The 20856-nt window shown below is 36.8% G+C and overlaps 1 protein-coding gene across 1 annotated transcript in view; it reads left to right on the forward strand.

Annotated features, from left to right (window-relative positions):
* The window catches only part of Ziz (dedicator of cytokinesis protein Ziz), an 826359-nt gene that overhangs the window by 118755 nt on the left and 686748 nt on the right, over positions 1 to 20856 (forward strand). The window contains exons 3-4 of the mRNA XM_090414187.1: positions 7672 to 7844; positions 16948 to 17017. Of these exons, the coding sequence (XP_090270313.1) occupies positions 7672 to 7844; positions 16948 to 17017 (243 nt within the window). The remainder of the gene's footprint in view (positions 1 to 7671; positions 7845 to 16947; positions 17018 to 20856) is intronic.

Here is a 20856-nt window from a genome sequence, read left to right on the forward strand (position 1 = left end):
TTTATTTAAATTTTATATATGAGGGCTGTTCAATAAGTAATAAGATTAATTTTACTGTCGCGAAACCACTCATCACAATATTAATTTCTGTGGAATAAAGAAATGTTGCTGTCTGTATTAACAAAAGAGGTTGATAGATGGCATATACAGGCTGATGTGCCAGAGTGTCACGTGACTAAACACAAGCTTGTTTCGGTGCGCCTACGAGCCGCGACCAGTTGTCGAAATGGAAGCATCCTTGGAACAGCGTTATGCAATTAAATTTTGTGTGCGTTTGCAAAAATCAATATCGGACACTTTTAACATGATATGCGAAGCTTTCCACGATGAAGCAATGTCGAGGGCAAGTGTTTTTCGCTGGCATAAAACTTTTAAGGAAGGAAGATCTTGAACGTGAGAGAAGACCTTCAACATCCATCACAGAGACAATGATCAACACAGCAGCGATTATCATCAAAGAGGATCGCAGAATTACAGTACGCCAGCTGCATTTTGTCCTAAATATTCTGTGGGAAGGGTTCACTCAATCACGGCTGAACATTTGGGACTGAAACGTGTTTGCACCCGATGAATTCCCAAACTCGACGCCGGAGCAAATGCAGCATCGAGTGGATGTGTGCACAGAATGGAAAGAAAGACTGGAACAAGAAGGTGACAACTTCTTAAAACGCATCATTACAGCAGATGAAGCTTGGTTGTTTCATTATGACCCTACAATGAAACAACAAAGCAGTGAATGGAAGCATCCGTCTTCGCCTACCCCCAAGAAAGCAAAAACTGTAAAATCGGCTGGTAAAGTTATGACCATAATGTTTTTTGACTACGAAGGCATTGTTTACCAACACGCTGTAGAACCCGGGAATATTGTAAACGGCTCATACTATGCGGATGTTTTACGGACAATGGTACAGCATGTCAAAAGGAAGCGTCCATTGCTGAAGAATGGCTTCTTATTGCACCACAATAATGCAAGGCCACATATTGCTGGTTGTTTAGTGGACGTTTTGCAGAAGAACAACATAGATATCCTACCACATCCTCCATACAGTCCTGATCTCGCACCGTGCGATTTCTGGCTGTTTCCTCAGCTCAAGAAACCACTAAGAGGCTGCCATTTCGAAAGCAACAAAGCATGTGTAAAAACTGCAGAGGTTGTTTTGAAAGAACTCTCAAAAAAAGGACTTTCACATGTGTTTAAGAAGTGGACGCAATGTTGGGACAAATGCATCACGTCTCATGGTAGTTACTTCGAAAAAGACCGTGTAAATGATGATGATTAAAGGTAATCGGTTTTCTGTATAAATATAGTCTTATAACTTATTGAACAGCCTCCGTGTGTGTGTGTATGTGTGTGTGTGTGTGTGTGTGTATATATATATATATATATATATATATGAGAGAGAGAGAGAGAGAGAGAGAGAGAGAGAGAGATTCTCCCAAAGTGAAATACGTAATTAATTACTTCTCTTGTGAAACATTCAAAAATAAACTGTAATCAGAAATATCATGCTGTTAACAACTGACTAGATAGCATATCCTCTCCCTCCAATGAGCTGTGGATTCGAAACTTGCAGTGGGCACAGATGTTTGTAATTGTTTTAGATAAGAGATGAATTTTGTCATCTGATGTGAGACCACAGCACTGCTTATTGGAGACCTGAAGTTGCTTGAGTGGTTTTCATGTTTGGTCATGGAATTTGAGCAGGATTTCTGAACCAGGTTAAAATGAATAATAATTACAACAAAACTGAAATTAGGAAACTCACTGATCAATAAATATATTCTTACGAATAAAAATATTATGAAAATTTAATTAAAATCTTAACAAATAATGCATAAATACATAAAAAAAAACTATATATTTTAAAATTTATCCTGCACTGCATTTACTGTTTATATATTGGTATCAATAGAATATAATTTCAATTTTCTAGTAAATAACGTTTTCAGCAAATTTTCCCCATGATGAATTGTTCATGATCCAGTGAAACCAGTTTCCTTCATAGAAGGAGATATTGCACTAAATTAAGGAATTGAAAGTGAATGAAATAAATGTATGTAGAATATTTAAGTGCTCTTGATATTAATAAGATGGTGAGGCTAGATAAAATTTTTCTATACATTATGGAAATGTGGTAAAGAACTGACACAGCTAATGATATGGTTGCTTAATTATTGAAGATGGGAACAAGAGAAGATGTTAAAGGGTTGCTGAGAATCAAAAAAGCAAGAAGACTGAGTCTGCTGCCTTGGTATGGTATTACAGGACTTAATTGAGAAGAAGAACCATGCTTTCAAATGAGTCAATGAGAAGAATGTGCAGGAGGAATGATGTGCAGTTTATTTATGTATGGAGGGAATTTGATGGGCAAAAGGACTTCTATATGCCTGATGGACTGCATTTCAATAGTTTGGGAGTTACAAGGAGTGTTGTTCAGTGACATGTTGGGAGTGCAAAAGAAGAGAAACTAGAAAAAAGGGTAAACTGGGGGGGGGATATGCAGTAAATTGTGGATTCTGCTATCCTTGAGAAAAATGAGCATGTGTACAGAAATCATTATGGAATGATGAATGCAATTGCATAGAGGCTTCAAATCCGAATGGATTGGTAATGCCATTATACAAGGGTAACGGGGGGGGGGGGGGTCAGGTCCAAGGGGATGTTGAAATGCACTGTAAAGGATACTTTATTTTCAGAGTGGATGAAGGAAATAGGACAGGAGGTAGGGTATTGTTGATTATGATTATTATTGCACGTGCATTTCCAAGGAATCCAAACACTCATCATGGGAGACCTGATCTAACCACACAATATCTATCATATCTTACCTCGATTCCATTAATAGAGGAGGCATTCACAGCTGATTCTGACAACCCATACCCTTCATTCACCACTCTCCAAGTGAAAAATCCAGTTCTCACACCATTGCAGACCACACTCATCCAATTTCCAGGGATGACCTCTTGACCTGCCTGCTTGAGGCAAGTGCTGAAACATTTCCCCTCCATCAATCCTATAAAAGCCTTTAAGTAACTTAAATGTCTGTCATATCCTCTCTTTTTGCGTATCTACTAACTTTCAAACACCACAAACACTTACTCAATTTATCCTCATAGGAAGCATTCCACACACCACTCACCATCTTTGTCACTCATCTCTGGATCCTCACTGCCACTTCCTCATCTCCAGGAAACCCAGGTTATCAGACCTGAGCTCAGTAATCCAGATGTACTCGTGTCAAGGCTTTCAAAAGAGGAATGACAACACCCTTTTATCTGCTTGTTACTGTGCTCAGGTCTGATAACCTGGGTTACCTGGAGATGAGGAAGTGGCAGTGAGGATCCAGAGATGAGTGACAAAGATGGTGAGTGGTGTGTGGAATGCTTCCTATGAGGATAAATTGAGTAAGTTCAACCAACAGAAGTTAAAGAGGATTTTAAGTCTGTCTGGGAAAAATGATGTGTGAGATTCATGTCAAAATTGAAGTAGATGAAGAGGAGGTACTCAGTAACTTGAAAAATATTAGTGTGAATACAGATGTGGGATGGCATGTCAACCAGTGTACTACGTGGGTGTGCAATAAAATTGGTATTGCCTCTAATAAAGTTGTTCAATCTAAGTCTCAGCTCTGGCAAGATTCCAGGGGAGTGGAAAGAGGATAAATAAAATAGTTCCAATATATAAAAGTGGTTGTAAGACAAAAGTAGCAAACTATAGACCAATTAATATCTCAGGGGTGGTGGTTAAATTATTGAAAAAGTTAGTTAAAAGTAAAATTCAGCAGTGGGTGAATAGGAATACAATGCTCTATGCAGCATGGCTTTGTAAAATGTAGGTTTTGCCTTAGAAATTGACTCACATTTTATAATAGAGCAATAGCAGAATTAGATAAGGGAAATAGCTACACCATATTATTTCTGGACTTTGCAAATGCATTTGACAGAATACCAGATGGAAAACTATTACAAAAGTTGGAGCAAATGGGAATGGATATGAAGTTGTTAGCATGGGGGGGGGATTACAGACACCAGAGAGTAGCATATGGTGGAGTGGAATCCAGGGGAATGGGGTGACTAGTGGAGTACCTCTGGGTTCTGTACTAGGACCACTACAATTTAATTTGTATATCAATGATATGGGGAAAGCTTCAAGGGAGATATTCAATTGTTTGCTGATGATGCAAAACTGGCGAAAGCAATAGTTCATGAAGGTGATGTAGATATCATGTAGGATGATTTAAATAACTTGGCATTGTTGGCAAAGGATAATGATTGTCAATTTAATGTTGCCAAATGTAAGGTTATGCACTTCGGGTTGTAAAAATTACATGCAGTGTATCATATTGATGCACTGGATCGCAGGAAATTGATGAGGTTAGGGACTTGGTTATAATGGTGGACAGAGTTGAAATTCAGATTGGAAAAGTTGGTAAAATAGCTCAAAGGATTACTTGGATGTTGAAAAACATGCAAACGAGTAAAGTAAGTTATCATCCCGCTTTATAAAGATATGGCTGCATCTTGACTACTGTGCACAAATTTGGTCACCTGTGTTTTTTGGGAGATTAGCTGGTGGTGCAGAGAATTTTGAGATGAATGACGAAGATTGTGACAGGTCTTTGGAATGCTGCCTATGAGTACAGTTTGACAGTGTGTGGGTTGCATTAGTTTAGGTGATAGGCAGAAAAGAGGTGATGCGATATAAACTTATGTTTAATCTTTAAAAGGTACCTGTGGTATGACTATAAACAACAAATTACATGATAACCACAGTAATTAACTTTAATGAAGTGAAAGTACAGATATTTGCACTAAAGATAACAGCCCATCATGAGTGCGTAGAAATAAGCAAATCAAAGAAACAGGAATACAAGGTACATTACGACAATCAGTTTACCAATACTTCTTCTCTCTGTAAATTAACAGCTTCACTAACATTCTTGATCAGTTCACCTAGGAAACGTGCTTTCATCACCTTTTATCATCGAATCTCCATACAATACCTTTTCCTTTATTCTAGTTTCTTGCACTTTCATACTTTTCCCATTCACTTTTTCTTTCATTCTCCCATCTGATGTACTACATAACAATTGTTTCTCCAGTCGCTATAGTTCCTTTTTGTCCTGGGGAAAGACAGCATGCGAGCACACTGTTTCAATCCTTACTATCACCAAAGGCCTCTGAGAGAAAAGTGGTGAGTGTGGAAACTGTGAACGGGCTCAAGTAGAGTTTGATGATCTTTTGGTATGATAGAGCATAGACCTTCTGCAATGAGCCCTTTGACTCCATAGAGGTCAGATAATAATAATAAAGGTTGAAACTGGTCTGGGTAGTGGCCCATTCCATAATATATAGCATCATACACACACTCAACAGAATGCACTTTGCATTTTTGGATACTAATGCAATTAATTATTATTTGCATTATTACCCAAGACCCCATGGAGTCAAAGACTCATCTAGGAGGTGCTTTTATCATACACACAGCTCATCATACCGCTCTTTAAACACACTGAAATTCTCAGCAGACACCACACTCTCAGACAAGGCATTCCAATCATTCACAACTCTGCACGCAAAAAATCTGCTTCTCACTCCCCTGCTCACATCCTCTTTATACAGTTTCCAGGGATGACATCTGGTTCTCCCCTGATCTCCCACTATTTTCTGTAGAACCTCTCCAACATTGATCCTATAACAACCCCTTACTAACTTGTAGGTCTTTATCATATTACCTCTCTTCCACCTATCCACCAGACTCTGCAAATTGCATCTTCTCAATCTTTCCTCATATTCGACATTCCAGAGGTCAGAAACTACCTTAGTCAGTCGCCTCTGGACCCTTTCCAACATCTCTTCGTCCTTTTGAAAACCAGGTGACCAAATCTTGGCACAGTAATTCATGTGTGGCCTAATCAAAACCTTATACAATGGAACAAGAATCTCCCTACTTCTACAAGTCAGTGTCCTCCGCATCATTCTATTATTATTACTTGACACCTCCGGGAGTCCAAGGACTCATCGAGGGAGGGCACCTACTCTACAGCTCTGTCTCCACCACTCAATCCACCAACTACAATGAGCTGCAATTACACCAATGCCATCTACTGCCACCCACTACTATTTTCACAAACATCCATGCCCATGGTGGGATTCGAACCTACGGCCTTTTGGTTGGAGAGTGGATATGCTAACCACTCGGCCAACATGGCTGGCAATTCACAGAAGTCTTTGTGTTGTCTTCACAATTTTTTGGCAATGTGTCCCCTAAATTTCAGATCCTTATCCACTATCAACCCAAGATCTCTTATTTCCTCCATTTCCACCAATATATTCTTACCAAGCATAAATTCTATATCCCATCTTTGTTTCCCAAATTTTAAAACCTTACATTTTGCAACATTGAACTCGCATCCCCATTCCCGTGGCCAATCACTCAATTTATTTAAGTCTTCTTGTAAGGCCACAACATCTTGCCTACTCTTAATGGTTTGTCCCAACTTTGCATCATCTGCAAACAACTGAATATCTCCATCCAAATCTTTGCCAATATCATTAATATACAAGTTAAACAGTAGTGGCCCTAAAACAGACCCCTGAGGCACATCACTTGTGACTTTCCTTTTCCTGGATATTGCTCCCCCATACACAACTTGTGATACCTATCAGATATCCAGTCTCCAATCCATGCACTAATCTAATATCCAATGTTAAGTCATTAGCAATATATATATATATATATATATATATATATATATATATATATATATATATATATATATATAATATTTGCTTCATTTGCTTACTCTTGGATGAAGCATTAAACAAGAATATAGTATAATAAAATTAGTTTAAATCCAGAGTAATTTATTAAAAAAGGGTGGCACACCATTTGGCAACTCCTGTAGGTAGAGATGACCTGCTAATGCTTCTGCCTGGTATCTCCACTTGGGCCTGTCTCCCAGTGAAGAGATCTCAATAAAGGTCGAAACTAGTCTGGGTAGTGGCCCTTCCCTTAATGCATAACATTAGACATATCCGCAAGGAGATGTGTTTCGCATTATAGGAGATACTAAGATAGGAGTGTTGGTATCTTGCTCCACCTTTGCAACGAGTTGTCCTGGTGTTGTACCACCTTACACCAGTCCTGAAGATCCTTTCAGGCGCAAACTTTGTTTGCTCACACTTGGATAAAGGATTAAACTAATTTTATTATACTCTAACCAAGTGAAAAATAAACTTTCAATAATAAACTTTCAAGAATATAGTATCTTGGCATTTTTAGTTAATTTAAAGAACAGCTTAACATTTGAAATGCAGCTTTTCCTAGCCATGAAGAGATTTATATTTTTATTTATCTCTATAATAATGCTTAATTTTATGACTATTTTTTAATGCCTTTTCCCCCTTTCTGATTGAATTATGGGGATAAATGATTTTTCAGATTGGCTTGTTGGCTGTATTTTGTATGTATGTTCTAGACAATGTTTATACAAGAAAATTGTTCAGTTTTGAATAGAATGTTTTATTTAATTTTTTACATTTCCAGATTCTAGGTTATTCTCAAGTATTTGAGTGTAAGAATAAAGTTATTTATTTTTTATTTTTTTATTATTATATTCTTATTATTTAGTATTTAGTTTCTTATATTTGTTTTGAAATATTTTTTAGCAAACAACCATCTCCAGGACATACAGAACTACAATTCCTACAATTCCTGCATGTTCCCAGAAAGAGGCTACATCACTTTTTGTTCGACAGTGTATTAAATCATATACAATGGATTGGCATGTTATTAATTATAGGTTTAATTCTTACTCAGGCAGCTATCTTCAGTTACCAAGGTAAAGGCATATTGAACAAAGTTTTAATCTATAAATTATATATAAGTGCATAGTTGTATTTAATTCTACAACATGTTAGAAACCTTCAGTACTTTGTGGATGGGCTAAAGTTTGGACAATTAGTTATGCTTGAATAGGAGATTAAACTTGAGTGGAAATTTTAAAATGGGTTATTGATAAGTACTTTATTAATAATTCATGATTCTAGGTTATTCTCAATATGGTGATCAGTTTAAATAATGGAATAGTACCACAAGTATAAATGACAGAATTAAATAGTGACAAAAGTTTGAGATCTAGTGGAATAGCATGGTTCTAATTATGACTAAAATCTTATCAAGTGCTAATAATAAAGATACAAAATTAAAATGAACATTAATTTGCAGTGTTAAGTAATACTGTTTCCCATAATAGGAATAAGTATAATTCACCTGATCTATTCAAATTTGAATGAGGTGGTAATGTTTCATAACTTTTAGTATACCATAGTTCCATCCCCCCCCCCCCCATCTGTGGGTTCGCTAACAATGGTTTCAGCTATCCGTGGTCAACCCCAGTCCAAAAATATTAAATGGAAAATTCCAGAAATAAACAGTTTATAATTACATCGGCAAAGTGGATATTAGATCCAACATTATTTTAAAGCCAAATGTTTGTAGAAACTATGAAAGTTTCTTAAATTGATCTGAGAGCTTACTAGAATACAATCCTCCACATCCCAGAGTTTCCTTAGCTTGCACTACTTTACTTAAGTAGCCAAGGCAACTCGGGAATACCAAGGATTGTATTCTCTTAGGCTCTCAGGTCAACTTATGAAACTTTCATAGTTTCTACAAACATTTGGCTTTGAAATAATGTTGGAGCCAGCAAAGGTTGGTCGATTGGTAGCGCCTCTGCTACTAATGGCTCGCAGTAAGTTAAGCAAGTTTGAGCGTGGTTAGTAGTTGGAAGGGGTTCAATCGTTCAATGCTGTTGGCACACTCTCCCTCAATGAGTCTTTGGACTCCCTGGAGGTGTCACGTAATAATAATAATAATACCAAGGATTGTATTCTCGTAAGCTCTCAGGTCAACTTATGAAACTTTGATAGTTTCTACAAACATTTGGCTTTGAAATAATGTAGGATCTAATATCCCCTTTACCTATGTAATTTTACATTGCTGAAATGAAGTTGTATAGCTTTTTCTTTTAGTAGTAGACAATTCATAAGTTTTAAATTGTATGCCGTTCAGAGTAGCTCTTGGTTATCAGATCGACTGTCGCAGCATCGCAGTGCTTATGTTCAAGTAACCCTTATTTTACTTAATAATGGCCCCAAAGCACAAGAGTAGTGATGCTGGCAGTTCGGATATGCCAAAGAGAAGCCGTAAAGTACTTCCTTTTAAGTGAAAAAGGTGAAAGTTCTTCTCGACTTCATAATATAATAAATAAATAATTATTATTATTATTATTATTATTATTATTGTTCCGGGAAACTCCAAGGAGTCGATAGACTCATCGAGGGAGGCCCTAACATCATGTCAAGAACAACTATTCAACATTCACACAGTATCTATCATACCTTGCCTTGAACTCATTCACAGTCGTAGCACCCACAACAGACTCTGGAAGCTTATTCCACTCATTTACCACTCTCCAAGTAAAGAACCTAGCTCTAACACCCTTGTCAACCACGCTCTTGCCCAGCTTCCATGCATGGCCACCACCAGTCATATTTTCAAAAATATCTTCTGGATCAATCTTATAAAAACCCTTCAGTAATTTGAATGTCTCAATCATATCACCCCTCCTTCGCCTATCGTCCAATTTCTGCAACCCACAAATCTTCAACCTATTCTCATAAGGTTCATTCCACAGACCTGCTATCATCTTGGTCACTCGTCTCTGGACCCTCTCCACTTCCTCCCCATCACGAAGAAACCCTGGTGCCCATAGCTGGGCACAGAAGTCCAGATGGGGTCTTATCAAGGCTCGATACAGAGGAACAACAACTTGTTCGTCTCTGCATATTAAAGTATTTTTCAGAAGCCAAGTGATTTGGTGAGCTGTTTTAGTTACTTTTGCAATGTGCCCCCTAAACTTTAACTCCCTATCCACCAACACTCCCAAATCCCTGGCCTCATCAATCTCCTGGAGTATGATTCCACCAATGCGATATACTGCTGCTATTCTTTTCACCCCAAAGTGCATAACCTTACACTTCGCCACATTAAATTCACATCCATTTTTCCTAGCCCAGTCCTCCAAACTATCCAAATCATCCTGTAAAATTTTGACATCTTGTGCACTCACAATTGCTCTACCCAACTTTGCATCATCAGCAAACAAGTGAACACTTCCTCTCAGATTCTTTCCAATATCATTGATGAACAAATTGAAAAGCAGTGGTCCAAGAACAGAGCCCTGTGGCACTCCACTAGTCTCAAGACGTCTTTTAGACTCCACTCCTGAATAAACCACTCTTTGATATCTCTCCTTCAACCACCCTCTTATCCATCTCACCAACCCTATATCTATACCCATCTGCTCCAGTTTACTGATTAGGGTTCCATGTGGTATCCTATCAAAGGCCTTGGCAAGGTCCAGTAGTATCACTGTAAACCCATTACCCCTATCCAGTTCAGCCATCACTGTGTTATAAAACGTCAGCAAGTTACTGAGGCATGATCTACCCTTCACAAAACCATGTTGTCCCCCATACAATATCCCATTTTCATCTATCCAATCCTGTATTCTTTTCTTGACTAATTTCTCTAAGACCTTGACAATGATTCCTGATATGCTAATCAGTCGGTAATTTACAACAGCAGTTTGAACCACCTTTATGCAGTGGAACTATTTTCCCCTCTTTCCACCCGCTCGGGACTAACCCAGACCCGAGACTCAAATTAAACAAAATGGTCAAGGGTGCTGACAATTCTTTAGCTGCTTCTCGTACAACACGAGCTGGTATACCATCCAATCCCACAGATGTATTGACATTGAGGTTATGCAATAGACTACTCACCTCCACTTCATTAACCACAATTCCCGTATAATCTACTGGTTTATTCGTTTCTGCAATGTCACCACCTAGATGATATACTTTTGCAAAGTGCTCACTCAGTAACTCAACTATCTCAACTGATTCAGTTACCTCCCTACCATCAGCATTCTTTAAAATCAATCTGCCATGTACATTTTTCCTTTTACTTGCTACATATCTAAAAAACTGTTTAGGATTCTCTTTAGCCTGCATGGCCAATGTTCTTTCGTAATCCTTTTTTGCCTTTCTTACCATACTCGTCACCCTTCTGGCCTGCGCTTTATACCGTTCATGTGCCTGCCGGTCACCCTTCTCCTTAAATTCCCTCCATAGTTGTTTCTTTTTTTGCAACTCAAGCTTAATGGTGTTATTCATCCATTTAACCCCTACTTGATTTATTATTCGGACTCTAGGTATACAGTCAGCCATTGCTTCATGCAAGCACTTCTTAACTACCTCCCATGCACTATCAACTTCTAGTCCTTGCAGTTGTACATGCCATGGCACTGAACCAATCAAACTCCTAAGCATGTCATACTTTCCAGCCCGATAATTCCACATGTACCCTGTCTTAATTGAAAATTCTACACCTTTAGCCACCTCCCAAGTTAAGACCCTATGATCACTCTCACCGATTGGTGGCAATGTGGTCATATTTGTTACAGCCAAATCCTCAGATGTAATTACTAGGTCAAGCACTCTCTGACCCCTAGTATTTTCCATTACATGCTGTCACAGATAGTTATCCCTTAATAACCGCATAAAATCCAGTTCCTTCCTCCCATGTGTCCTCTCTTGACTCCAATCAATGCGACCATAGTTGAAATCTCCCATAATAATCACCCTCCTTCCACCCATTTCTTCTATTTGCTTGTGCATACTGTCACCACCATCTTTTCCATCACCTGGTCTATAGCAGCACCCAATTGTATATTTAGTTCTGCTAGCCACAATCTCACACCAAATGGCCTCAAATGTGCTCTTTTCTCTATCCTGCAATTCAACTTCTATTCTCCTTGGCTGTAGCTCATCAGCTATCATCAACAATACTCCTCCCCCCATTTTATTCTCTCTGTCATTCCTGAACATACTATACCCATCACATTCAATCCCACTAGTTATATCATCTACAGTCAGCCATGTTTCACTAATACCTATAACCTGTGGTCTGGAAGTGCCAACCATGGCCAAAAACTCTTCCTTCTTGTTCCTAATACTCCTAGTATTAGTGTACATGAATTTAAGACCCCCATTAGCCCCAACCCTACCTTGATGCCTTATATTAACTATCCCACTCAGATTTGTTGTCCTTATTTGCTCTGGCATATTATATTCATTCTTACATTCAACTGCCTCCATAAGGACTGTATCTCTACTCTCCCCCCCCCCCTAACAAATCTAGTTTCCCTGAATTTGCACATCCACTACATTCAGCAACACTTTCTCAAGTCTTCTTACACCGTAACCATTCAATCCAATTCAAACCAAGCCATCCATCTTATATAGATCCTTTCGCCCATCAAACTCACTCCACACATCCATAAATTCCACACCACTCATCATACATAACCCACGCATAAAGTCATTCGCAATTATAGCCCCCCTTTTAAACATTTCACTGTCATACCGTGGCAAAAGACTCATCATTCTAACTCTCTCACTCTTTTCTTTTGCTACCTCAAACAATTCATTCAGGTCTTCTATCATTTCCATTTTATCTCCTTTCAAATCATTCGTACCTGCCACAACAATCATTTCTTTCACCCTTTCCTTTTGCTCTCTAATAGACGCAGTTACGTCCTTTATGGTCGCACCAGGTTGGTACGATTTTGTCAAATCCTCTACTAACACACCTCGTACTAACGAGTCTCCATACAGTACTCTATCCTTCATTTTGTTCATGTTCACATTCATACGTCTATTTTTCCTGTCATACCTTTTATTATTGGTTGGTTCATCCAGTCTACTTTTGTTCATGCACTCTAGCTGCTGTTTTGCCCTTTCTATCGCACTATTCAACAACGCGATCTCACTCAATGCATCTATCTCATCTTTTTTGTTCTCTGAGAAACCATTTATACTATCATTCACACTTTCTACATTCACACTCTCACAATTTTCATGTACAACCTTGCCGTTTCTTGTCATATCCCTATTTCCTTCATTCTGAAGGTTGACAAAAATATCACACTCACGATCCGAAATACACTTCAATTCCTCATTCTCCCTACATTTTCTACACACATTCAATCCTTTATTATCATCTAACCACACTCCGACCGCACTAATAATAATATTTTAATAATAATAATAATAATAATAATAATAAATGCATACTGAGGTTGCTAAGATTTCATTCACATTCAGATAACTTTTATTGCAGTATGTTGTTATAATTATTCTATTTTATTATTGTAGTTATTGTTGTTAATTTTGTACTGTGCCTAATTTATAAATTAAACTTTATCATAAGTATGCATGTATAGGCAAAAACATAGTAGATAAAAGGTTTGATATTATCCATTTTTTCAGGTATCCACATGATATTTTGGATCGTATCCCCTGCAGATAAGGGGGGGGGACTACTGTAATTTCTTTGATCTTTTCATAAAGATCTGTTTCTCTGTGGGACTTCAGTCTCCTTCCATTGAATCTTGTGTATGGAAGTGATTTCATGCCTTCAATTCTAGATTCCCACTTATAATATTTCATGAACTTCTTTGTAATCCAGCTGTTGCATTCCTTCCTTATTTTCCAGAATATGACATAATTGAAGATCATATATATTGATCATTATATTGAAGATCATCAAATATCAGATGAATATTAGGTTAAATTATCTTTAGTAACAAATTTTCTTGTCTATGTCATCATAGATAGTTTTAAGGCTTCACTGTTGTCTTTAAAGTCTTCAAAACTAGAATTTGCATTTACGTAGAATTTTTATCTTTTGGCATATTCTTTGACTGTTTGGGTTACATAATCTGCAAAATGAATGTAGCATTGCTACTAATTTCTGTTTTCTTCTTGACCTGCTCTCTTGCCTGAATAAACAGCTGAATGAAGAGAATACATATTTTGTATTCTCTTCATTCAGCTGTTAGAGATATTTATTTGTATTAACACAAGAGGTCTATTCTTAACAGACTTCTTGTGTTATTATTATTATTATTACATCACACCTCCAGGGAGTCCAAAGACTCATCGAGGGAGGGCATCTACTTTACAACTCTTTGTCTCACTACTCCACCAACCTTCATCATCTAACACCAACTCCATCTACTGCTAACTACCACCATTAGTACTTTCACAGACAATCACAAACATCCATGCCCAGGGCGGGATTTGAACCTGCAGCCTTTTGGCTGGAGAGCGGATACACTAACCATCTTAATAGCTTCATTTTCAACATATTGGATTACAGACTAGTTAAGAGCATTGAATTACTTTTGGGAAATATTGTTTATTTATTTTTTTTTTTATTTAAGGGAAAAAAAAAATTCTAGAACAAGACCAAATAGATTGCATATCTAATTATAAGAATAGGCCAGGCGGTATTTTATTACATCTATACACAAATGCCAGGAGCATTAGAAACAATGGGGTTGAGATCATTGTTTTCTTGAATATGATGTGACCTAAGATTGTTGGCATTAGCGAAACTTGGCTATCAGAATCAGATATGGTAAGTGGGATCGAGTGCAATGGATATACTATTTTTAGGAATGACAGAAGAGATAGGAGAGGAGGAGGAGGAGGAGGAGGAGTGCTACTAATGATGTCAGATGACTTAAGTCCAGTTAGGGTAGAAACACAAGAAAATAATGATGGTAACAATGTTCCATGTAGCAGTGAGTTTAGATTTATCCGGTGTGAAGTGGAGGTTAACAGAATGAAATATAAGGTGGGGTGTTGCTACAGACCTGGCAGCTCAGTTGCAGGGAACGAAGAAATGTATTACCAATATAGCCTTATGGGTACCAAACAAATGATCATTATGGATGACTTTAATTTTCCAAACATTAATTGGGTAGAAGAGAAATCTCGTGATAAGAAAGAAGAGGAATTTATTGAATTGCTATGAGACAACTTTCTCAAGCAGCATGTGAAAGAAGGAACTCAAGCGCAAAGAGTGTTGAATTTGCTCATAATGTCAGAGGAGGGGTCTCTGTTAAGAATATGGCTATTTTACCACCAATTGGTGACAGTGGTCATGCTGTGCTTTCTTGGGAAGTATTTAATTGTATTGATGCTCTGATTAAAACAGGTTACATGCTGAACTACAAAGCTGGAAATTATGATCAGCTTAGGAGAATACTATCTTTGGGCCTATGGTATCAGTTACTGAATGGGAAAAATATCAGCTGTGCATTGGAATCTTTGAAAAGTGCTTAAATGAGGTGGTATCTGAATGTATCTCTACTGTTCGAAGAATGAATAGGTTGGGAGTGAAATGGATGTGCACCCTTATTAAGCAAGAGATCCCTTTTCATGAGCCTAAGAAGGAGAAGATGATGTGGAAAGAAGATCGTGACAATAACAGTGAGAGAAGTTATGAAAGATATAAAGCTCAGGCCAGAAAAATAACGAGCACTGTGCAGAAAGCTAAATCGGAGTATGCAAAGAAATTGGTCATGCAAGCTAAAGGCAATCCAAAAACATTTTATTGTTATGCCGCAAGCAAAAGAAAGAATGAATGTGAAAGAATAACTTTATTGAATGCAGATGGTACTCAAGCTTCATTAGCTAATGAGATTGTTCACTTAATGAGTGCTCACTTTGCTAAGACATATCAACCAGGTGTATGTAACATGGTGTACAGTGCTCCTGCTACATTGGATGAAGAGTTAGAGGTTCACGAAAATGAGGTTGAAGAGCTGTTGCATAACCTGGATAAGAATTTGTCTATAAGGGGCAGATGGAATATCAGCCTGTTTGCTAAAGGAATGCTCAGCCAAATTGGCTAGGCCTTTCACATGTTTGTATAACTTGAGTCTCAGCTCATGAATGATACCACAGGAATGGAAGGAATGGAAGATAGTTCCATTGTACAAGGGTGGTGCAAAAACCAAAGGGCTTCATATATGCTGACTGAACTATGGAGGCTCAGGTAATTTATTATGTTACTTTATTATTTTATTTAATAAACCCATGATGTGCATTAATTTATAATTCACGTAATGAAATGTGTTTGTTTAGTTATTAGTGGAACTATCCTCGTTGTCTCCATGAGCTTGTTATTGACTTGTCACCCATCATTGAAGGACAGATCTAATTTTTCTTAACTCTTAGTGAATGATAACTGCTAACAGGAAACATTTTAGTTTCCTGACGCATTGGTCCATGGACTAGTTAAATTGGTATGATTGGGATTATTGATTAATAACAAAGTATGTTATATACTTTGTTATTGTTGTTGTTTGCCTTGTTGACTGAGTGTATAGTACATACATCTAGTGTATATACTTCTGCTCTTCAACCAAGATATATACTTCTTCCAACCTGCTTATTGGAGGTCTCGAGTGGCTTGGAAAAAGGTTCCAAGTTTGGTTGGTAGAGTAGAGTATACTAATAGTATGTTAGTATGTACTTATAATGTAAACTACGATATATTTATAGCTGAAATTTGTGGATAGGGTTCATATTAAAAAAAAAAAATTAGATGACACTTCTATGGGAGTCCCAGGACTAGTCCTGGAGACCACTGATTCGTTGTATGTATTCTTTGATCAGTTTACCTGTTTTGTGAAAAAAAAAAAAAAAAAAATTCTGGAACAAAAAATCCTGTTTACTCTGCATAAGACTAACTCACTCCCAGTTGATAAAAACCCACACAACGATTCTTCTCATGATAATCAATCCCTAGCCTTTTTACTCACTGAACAGTGCATGTTGCATTATTCTTCCACCTGCACAACAGAGGTTCTATTGATGACGTCTTATTATGTCATGCATTCTAAGAGCATTCTCTTGGAATGTTCTAACCATTTTTGTTAACTTTGTCATATGTTATCTGAGATGATATTTCTTAGTTATTCTTTCTTATTAATATTGGTCACTTATTTGCATTTCACATAGGTTACCAAAACAGAGTGATTTGCAGCAACAGGTATACGAAGTAGACACAGACATAGAAAACAAAGATACTGTAAGTATATAAATTACTTCATATGCTTAAATATCATTTTATATAATTTAAGTGTTAGTTATATGAATGTTATTAGTAAATTACATGTAATTTTTTTTATATACCATTTTTCCTCTCGATGTTTTTGTTCATTTTTTTAAGCTCACTATTCTGATCTTTGCGTACCTGAGTGTTTGCGGTACTTCTGTTTAGCAGGCCATTTATGCTTCCCTGCATGCTTCATATTTTTTATCATAAAAGACAAAATTATCATTAAAAAATTACTGATTTTCTTATGTGCAAGTTTATCATTATACTTAATTACTTTTGTTAAAGACTGTAAGATATTATTAATACATCCTCCATGAAGTTGACAGACTCATCGTGGGAGTTCATTCAACTGACAACATATTTATCATACTGAATCTTAAAATTCTTAACACTCTCTGCATTAACAACATATGCCGGTAATGTGTTCCATTCACTTACAATTCTCCATGTAAAAAATCTACTCATATCCCTCTTCGTGACACTCTTACATAACTTCCAGGAAGATGGCCTCTAGTTCTGCCTTTCTCACCTTCTACTCTTTTTATAATCCTTTCTGGAATAATATGATAACATTCTCTCACTAAGGTGGAGCAAGCTCCCTCACTATTCTTGATATTTTCTAAATATCAAGAATAGTGAGAACCATCATTTCCAAAATTTGAATCTCATCCAATTCCTGCATATGTGTAGATTTATTTAAGTTAAAATATTGTCTATGTAAAGTAAAGAAATGAGCTTATGCAGATGACATAAATTTCTAAATATTTTCTATTAAGGTTGCCAGAAAACTAGCCGTTGGCTTTTCATCTTAGCTATAAAATACAAATACACCTTTATGGCATTCGTATAGTGAAGGTATGTAAGTTCTTTTCACTAAGCTTTGATATCTTCCAGGTCTACCTACTCACTGATGAGACCTCAAAAAAGGTTGAAACCGGTCTGGGTAGTGACCTCTCCTCATAATGTAATGACAGTATTACATCTCCTAGGAGCTGTGTTTTACATTATGAGAAAAATTCCCTCACTAACTTAAACATTTCCTCCTGCAATCCACATTTTTTCAACCTCTCTCCATAGCTAGCATTCCAGAGTCCTGTTATCATTTTAGTCAATCGTCTCTGGATCCTCTCTAATGCTTCTACATCACATTGATGTAAAAACATTATCCTTACGCAGAGTACTTCTTATCATAGTAGCACTATGATATGCAGTCTTTGCAACACTTGCAATATGCCCTATAAACTTTAGTTTACTGTCAACCATCATTTCCAAAATTTGAATCTCATCCAATTCCTGCATATGTGTTGATTTATTTAAGTTAAAATATTGTCTATGTAAAGTAAAGAAATGAGCTTATGCAGATGACATTGTTATCGAAATTATACTCTTTTAAGTAAATTAGGTGGAATATTCATTTAATAAATAAATATTTGATCAATTTCTTGAATGAATTATTTATCTAATAATGTAATTAACTTCTGAAATCAGACAAACCTGATTTTCCTTCAGTAATGTGATCTGTATCAATAATGAATAGCATTTATTAATAATCAATCTACATGTTTTACAAGCATTTTTATCTATGCTACACATAATGTAGCAGATCTTGAATTATGAGTACTATAGCTTATAATTGAGAATTGGATTACAAATTCTTCATTACATAAATGTACGCTGCAACATTATGAACTATTTATTTTATTTATTTATCGCATGGCCATTACATCGCAAGAAAAAAAAAACATATACAGTGACGGTGATAATTATAACAGTATGTATATAATTAAAATATAAATAGACACATATATATATATAAAATCTAATCTCAACATCTCTAAATATATGTATATAGCACAAACATATTAAATATACAAACAACTCCAGTAGAAATTACAAATATGAAAATTAAGATTCTTCTATCAGTCAGATATTACAAGTTTATATCTAAATTATTAATCCAGTCAATAGTTGCAAGTATTGGAACCAGGAAATCTTGTTCCTCTCCTTCGTACGCTCTCAGTGGGCATTCTTGGTGAATATGGCGAATGGTCTGCTTCTCACTTCTGCAGTCACATTGTGGGGAACAAATTTTCTGGCACTTGTAAAAAAAAAAGTCTGCACATTGACCGTGGTTAGTCCTTAGCCAATTTAGAGTAATTCAAGTTTTACGTGGAAGGTCATATCCAGGTGGTTGTTCTTCAATGCAGGGAAGGTTCTGCAGGTCTGGATCTGCAAACACCTCCCATTGGCGTCTCCACTCTTGATTGATGTCAAAAATTGTCCTCTAGCAGTCTTATAGCAGTACTAACAGGAGGATATCTCGATTTCAGTCTATTTATTAAATTTGAAGCATCTCTATGCACTGGAAAACGCCCATCCTGGATCTTTCTATATACTCCCTACATAAGGTGTTGGCTCTTCTTAATTGTGGGGGAGGAATATGGCTTAAAATAGGGAGCCATTCTATAGGAGTACTCTTGATTGTCCCTGAAATAAGACACATAGTATTATTGAGCTGTTTGTCAACTAAATGGGTGGTGTGTGTGCTGTTAACCCACACTGGAGCTCCATTTCGGCAGTGGAAAATACAAGGCCAAGAGCTGAGCAGCTAAGTTTCATCGCAGAAGCTCCCCAAGATGTTCTGGTCAATTTCTGAATTATATTATTGCGAGTCTTGATTTTAGCTGATGTGTTCAAGAGGTGTTTTTTTAAATGTCATTGACCTGTCAAGAGTTATTCCCAAATACTTTGGGGTACTGTTGTGTCGAAGAAGTTGTCCATTAAGGTAAACCTGAAGTTCTCTATTGGCAAGTTTGTTATTAAGGTGGAAGCAGTAGGTCTCAGACTTATTGGTATTCGGTTGAAGATGCCAATTCCTGAAATATCTACCAAGAGAGTCCAGGTCAGTTGTCAGTATTGTCTCTGTAGTTTCTATTGAACCACTACTTGTTGCCAGAGCCAAATCATCTGAATATCCAAATTTTCTGGATATGGTTTGGCATGTCGGCGATATATAAGCTAAATAACATCGGAGAAAGGACAGAGCCCTAGGGAAGCCCATTATTCAGTAATTTGCTTCCACTTGTTTTGGTTCCCATAATAACCTGGAATAACCTATTACTGAGCATATTATTGATAAGTGCAGTTGCTGTTTTGCACCGTGTAACTTTAAGTAGTTTATAAATGAGGCCCTGCCTCCAAACTGTATCATAGGTGGCAATGAGGTCTATAAAGGCAACTGAAGTCTTAAGGCATTTCTGAAATCCTACTTCTATATATGTAGTCAAAGATAGGTCTATAGTGCTTCTGTTTGGTCTGAATCCTGCCTGTTCAATAGGTATATGTTCCAGTATTTTTGGGCCTAATCTGTTCAGTAAAAGTCTCTCCAATAATTTAAGACATGTGCTTAACAGAGCGATTGGTCGTCTCTACCTGTTCATTTGGTTTACCTGGCTTCAAAATAGCTATTATTTTTGATCTTTTAAACTCTTTTAAACATTTATTAATCATCAATCTACATATTTTGCAAGCATTTTTATCTATGCTACACATAATGTAGCAGATCTTGAATTATGAGTACTATTGCTTATAATTGAGAATCGGATTACAAAGTCTTCATTACATAAATGTACGCTGCAACATTATGAAATGGACACATTAGAAAGTAGCTGTAAATTAAGGTTATTGAATAAATACAACTCTTGTGTAATTTCTGTGGGACACAGTGCAGCTCTCTTTGGCATATAACTTATGTGCAACATTGATTGTTGATTGTTTTGCTATTATACGATCTCTTTAGTTAACTACTA

Source organism: Typopeltis vanoorti, chromosome 24 (assembly GCF_054136105.1).
Source record: "Typopeltis vanoorti isolate ZY-2024b chromosome 24, IOZ_Tvanoo_1.0, whole genome shotgun sequence".
Taxonomy (NCBI): Eukaryota; Metazoa; Arthropoda; class Arachnida; order Uropygi; family Thelyphonidae; genus Typopeltis; species Typopeltis vanoorti.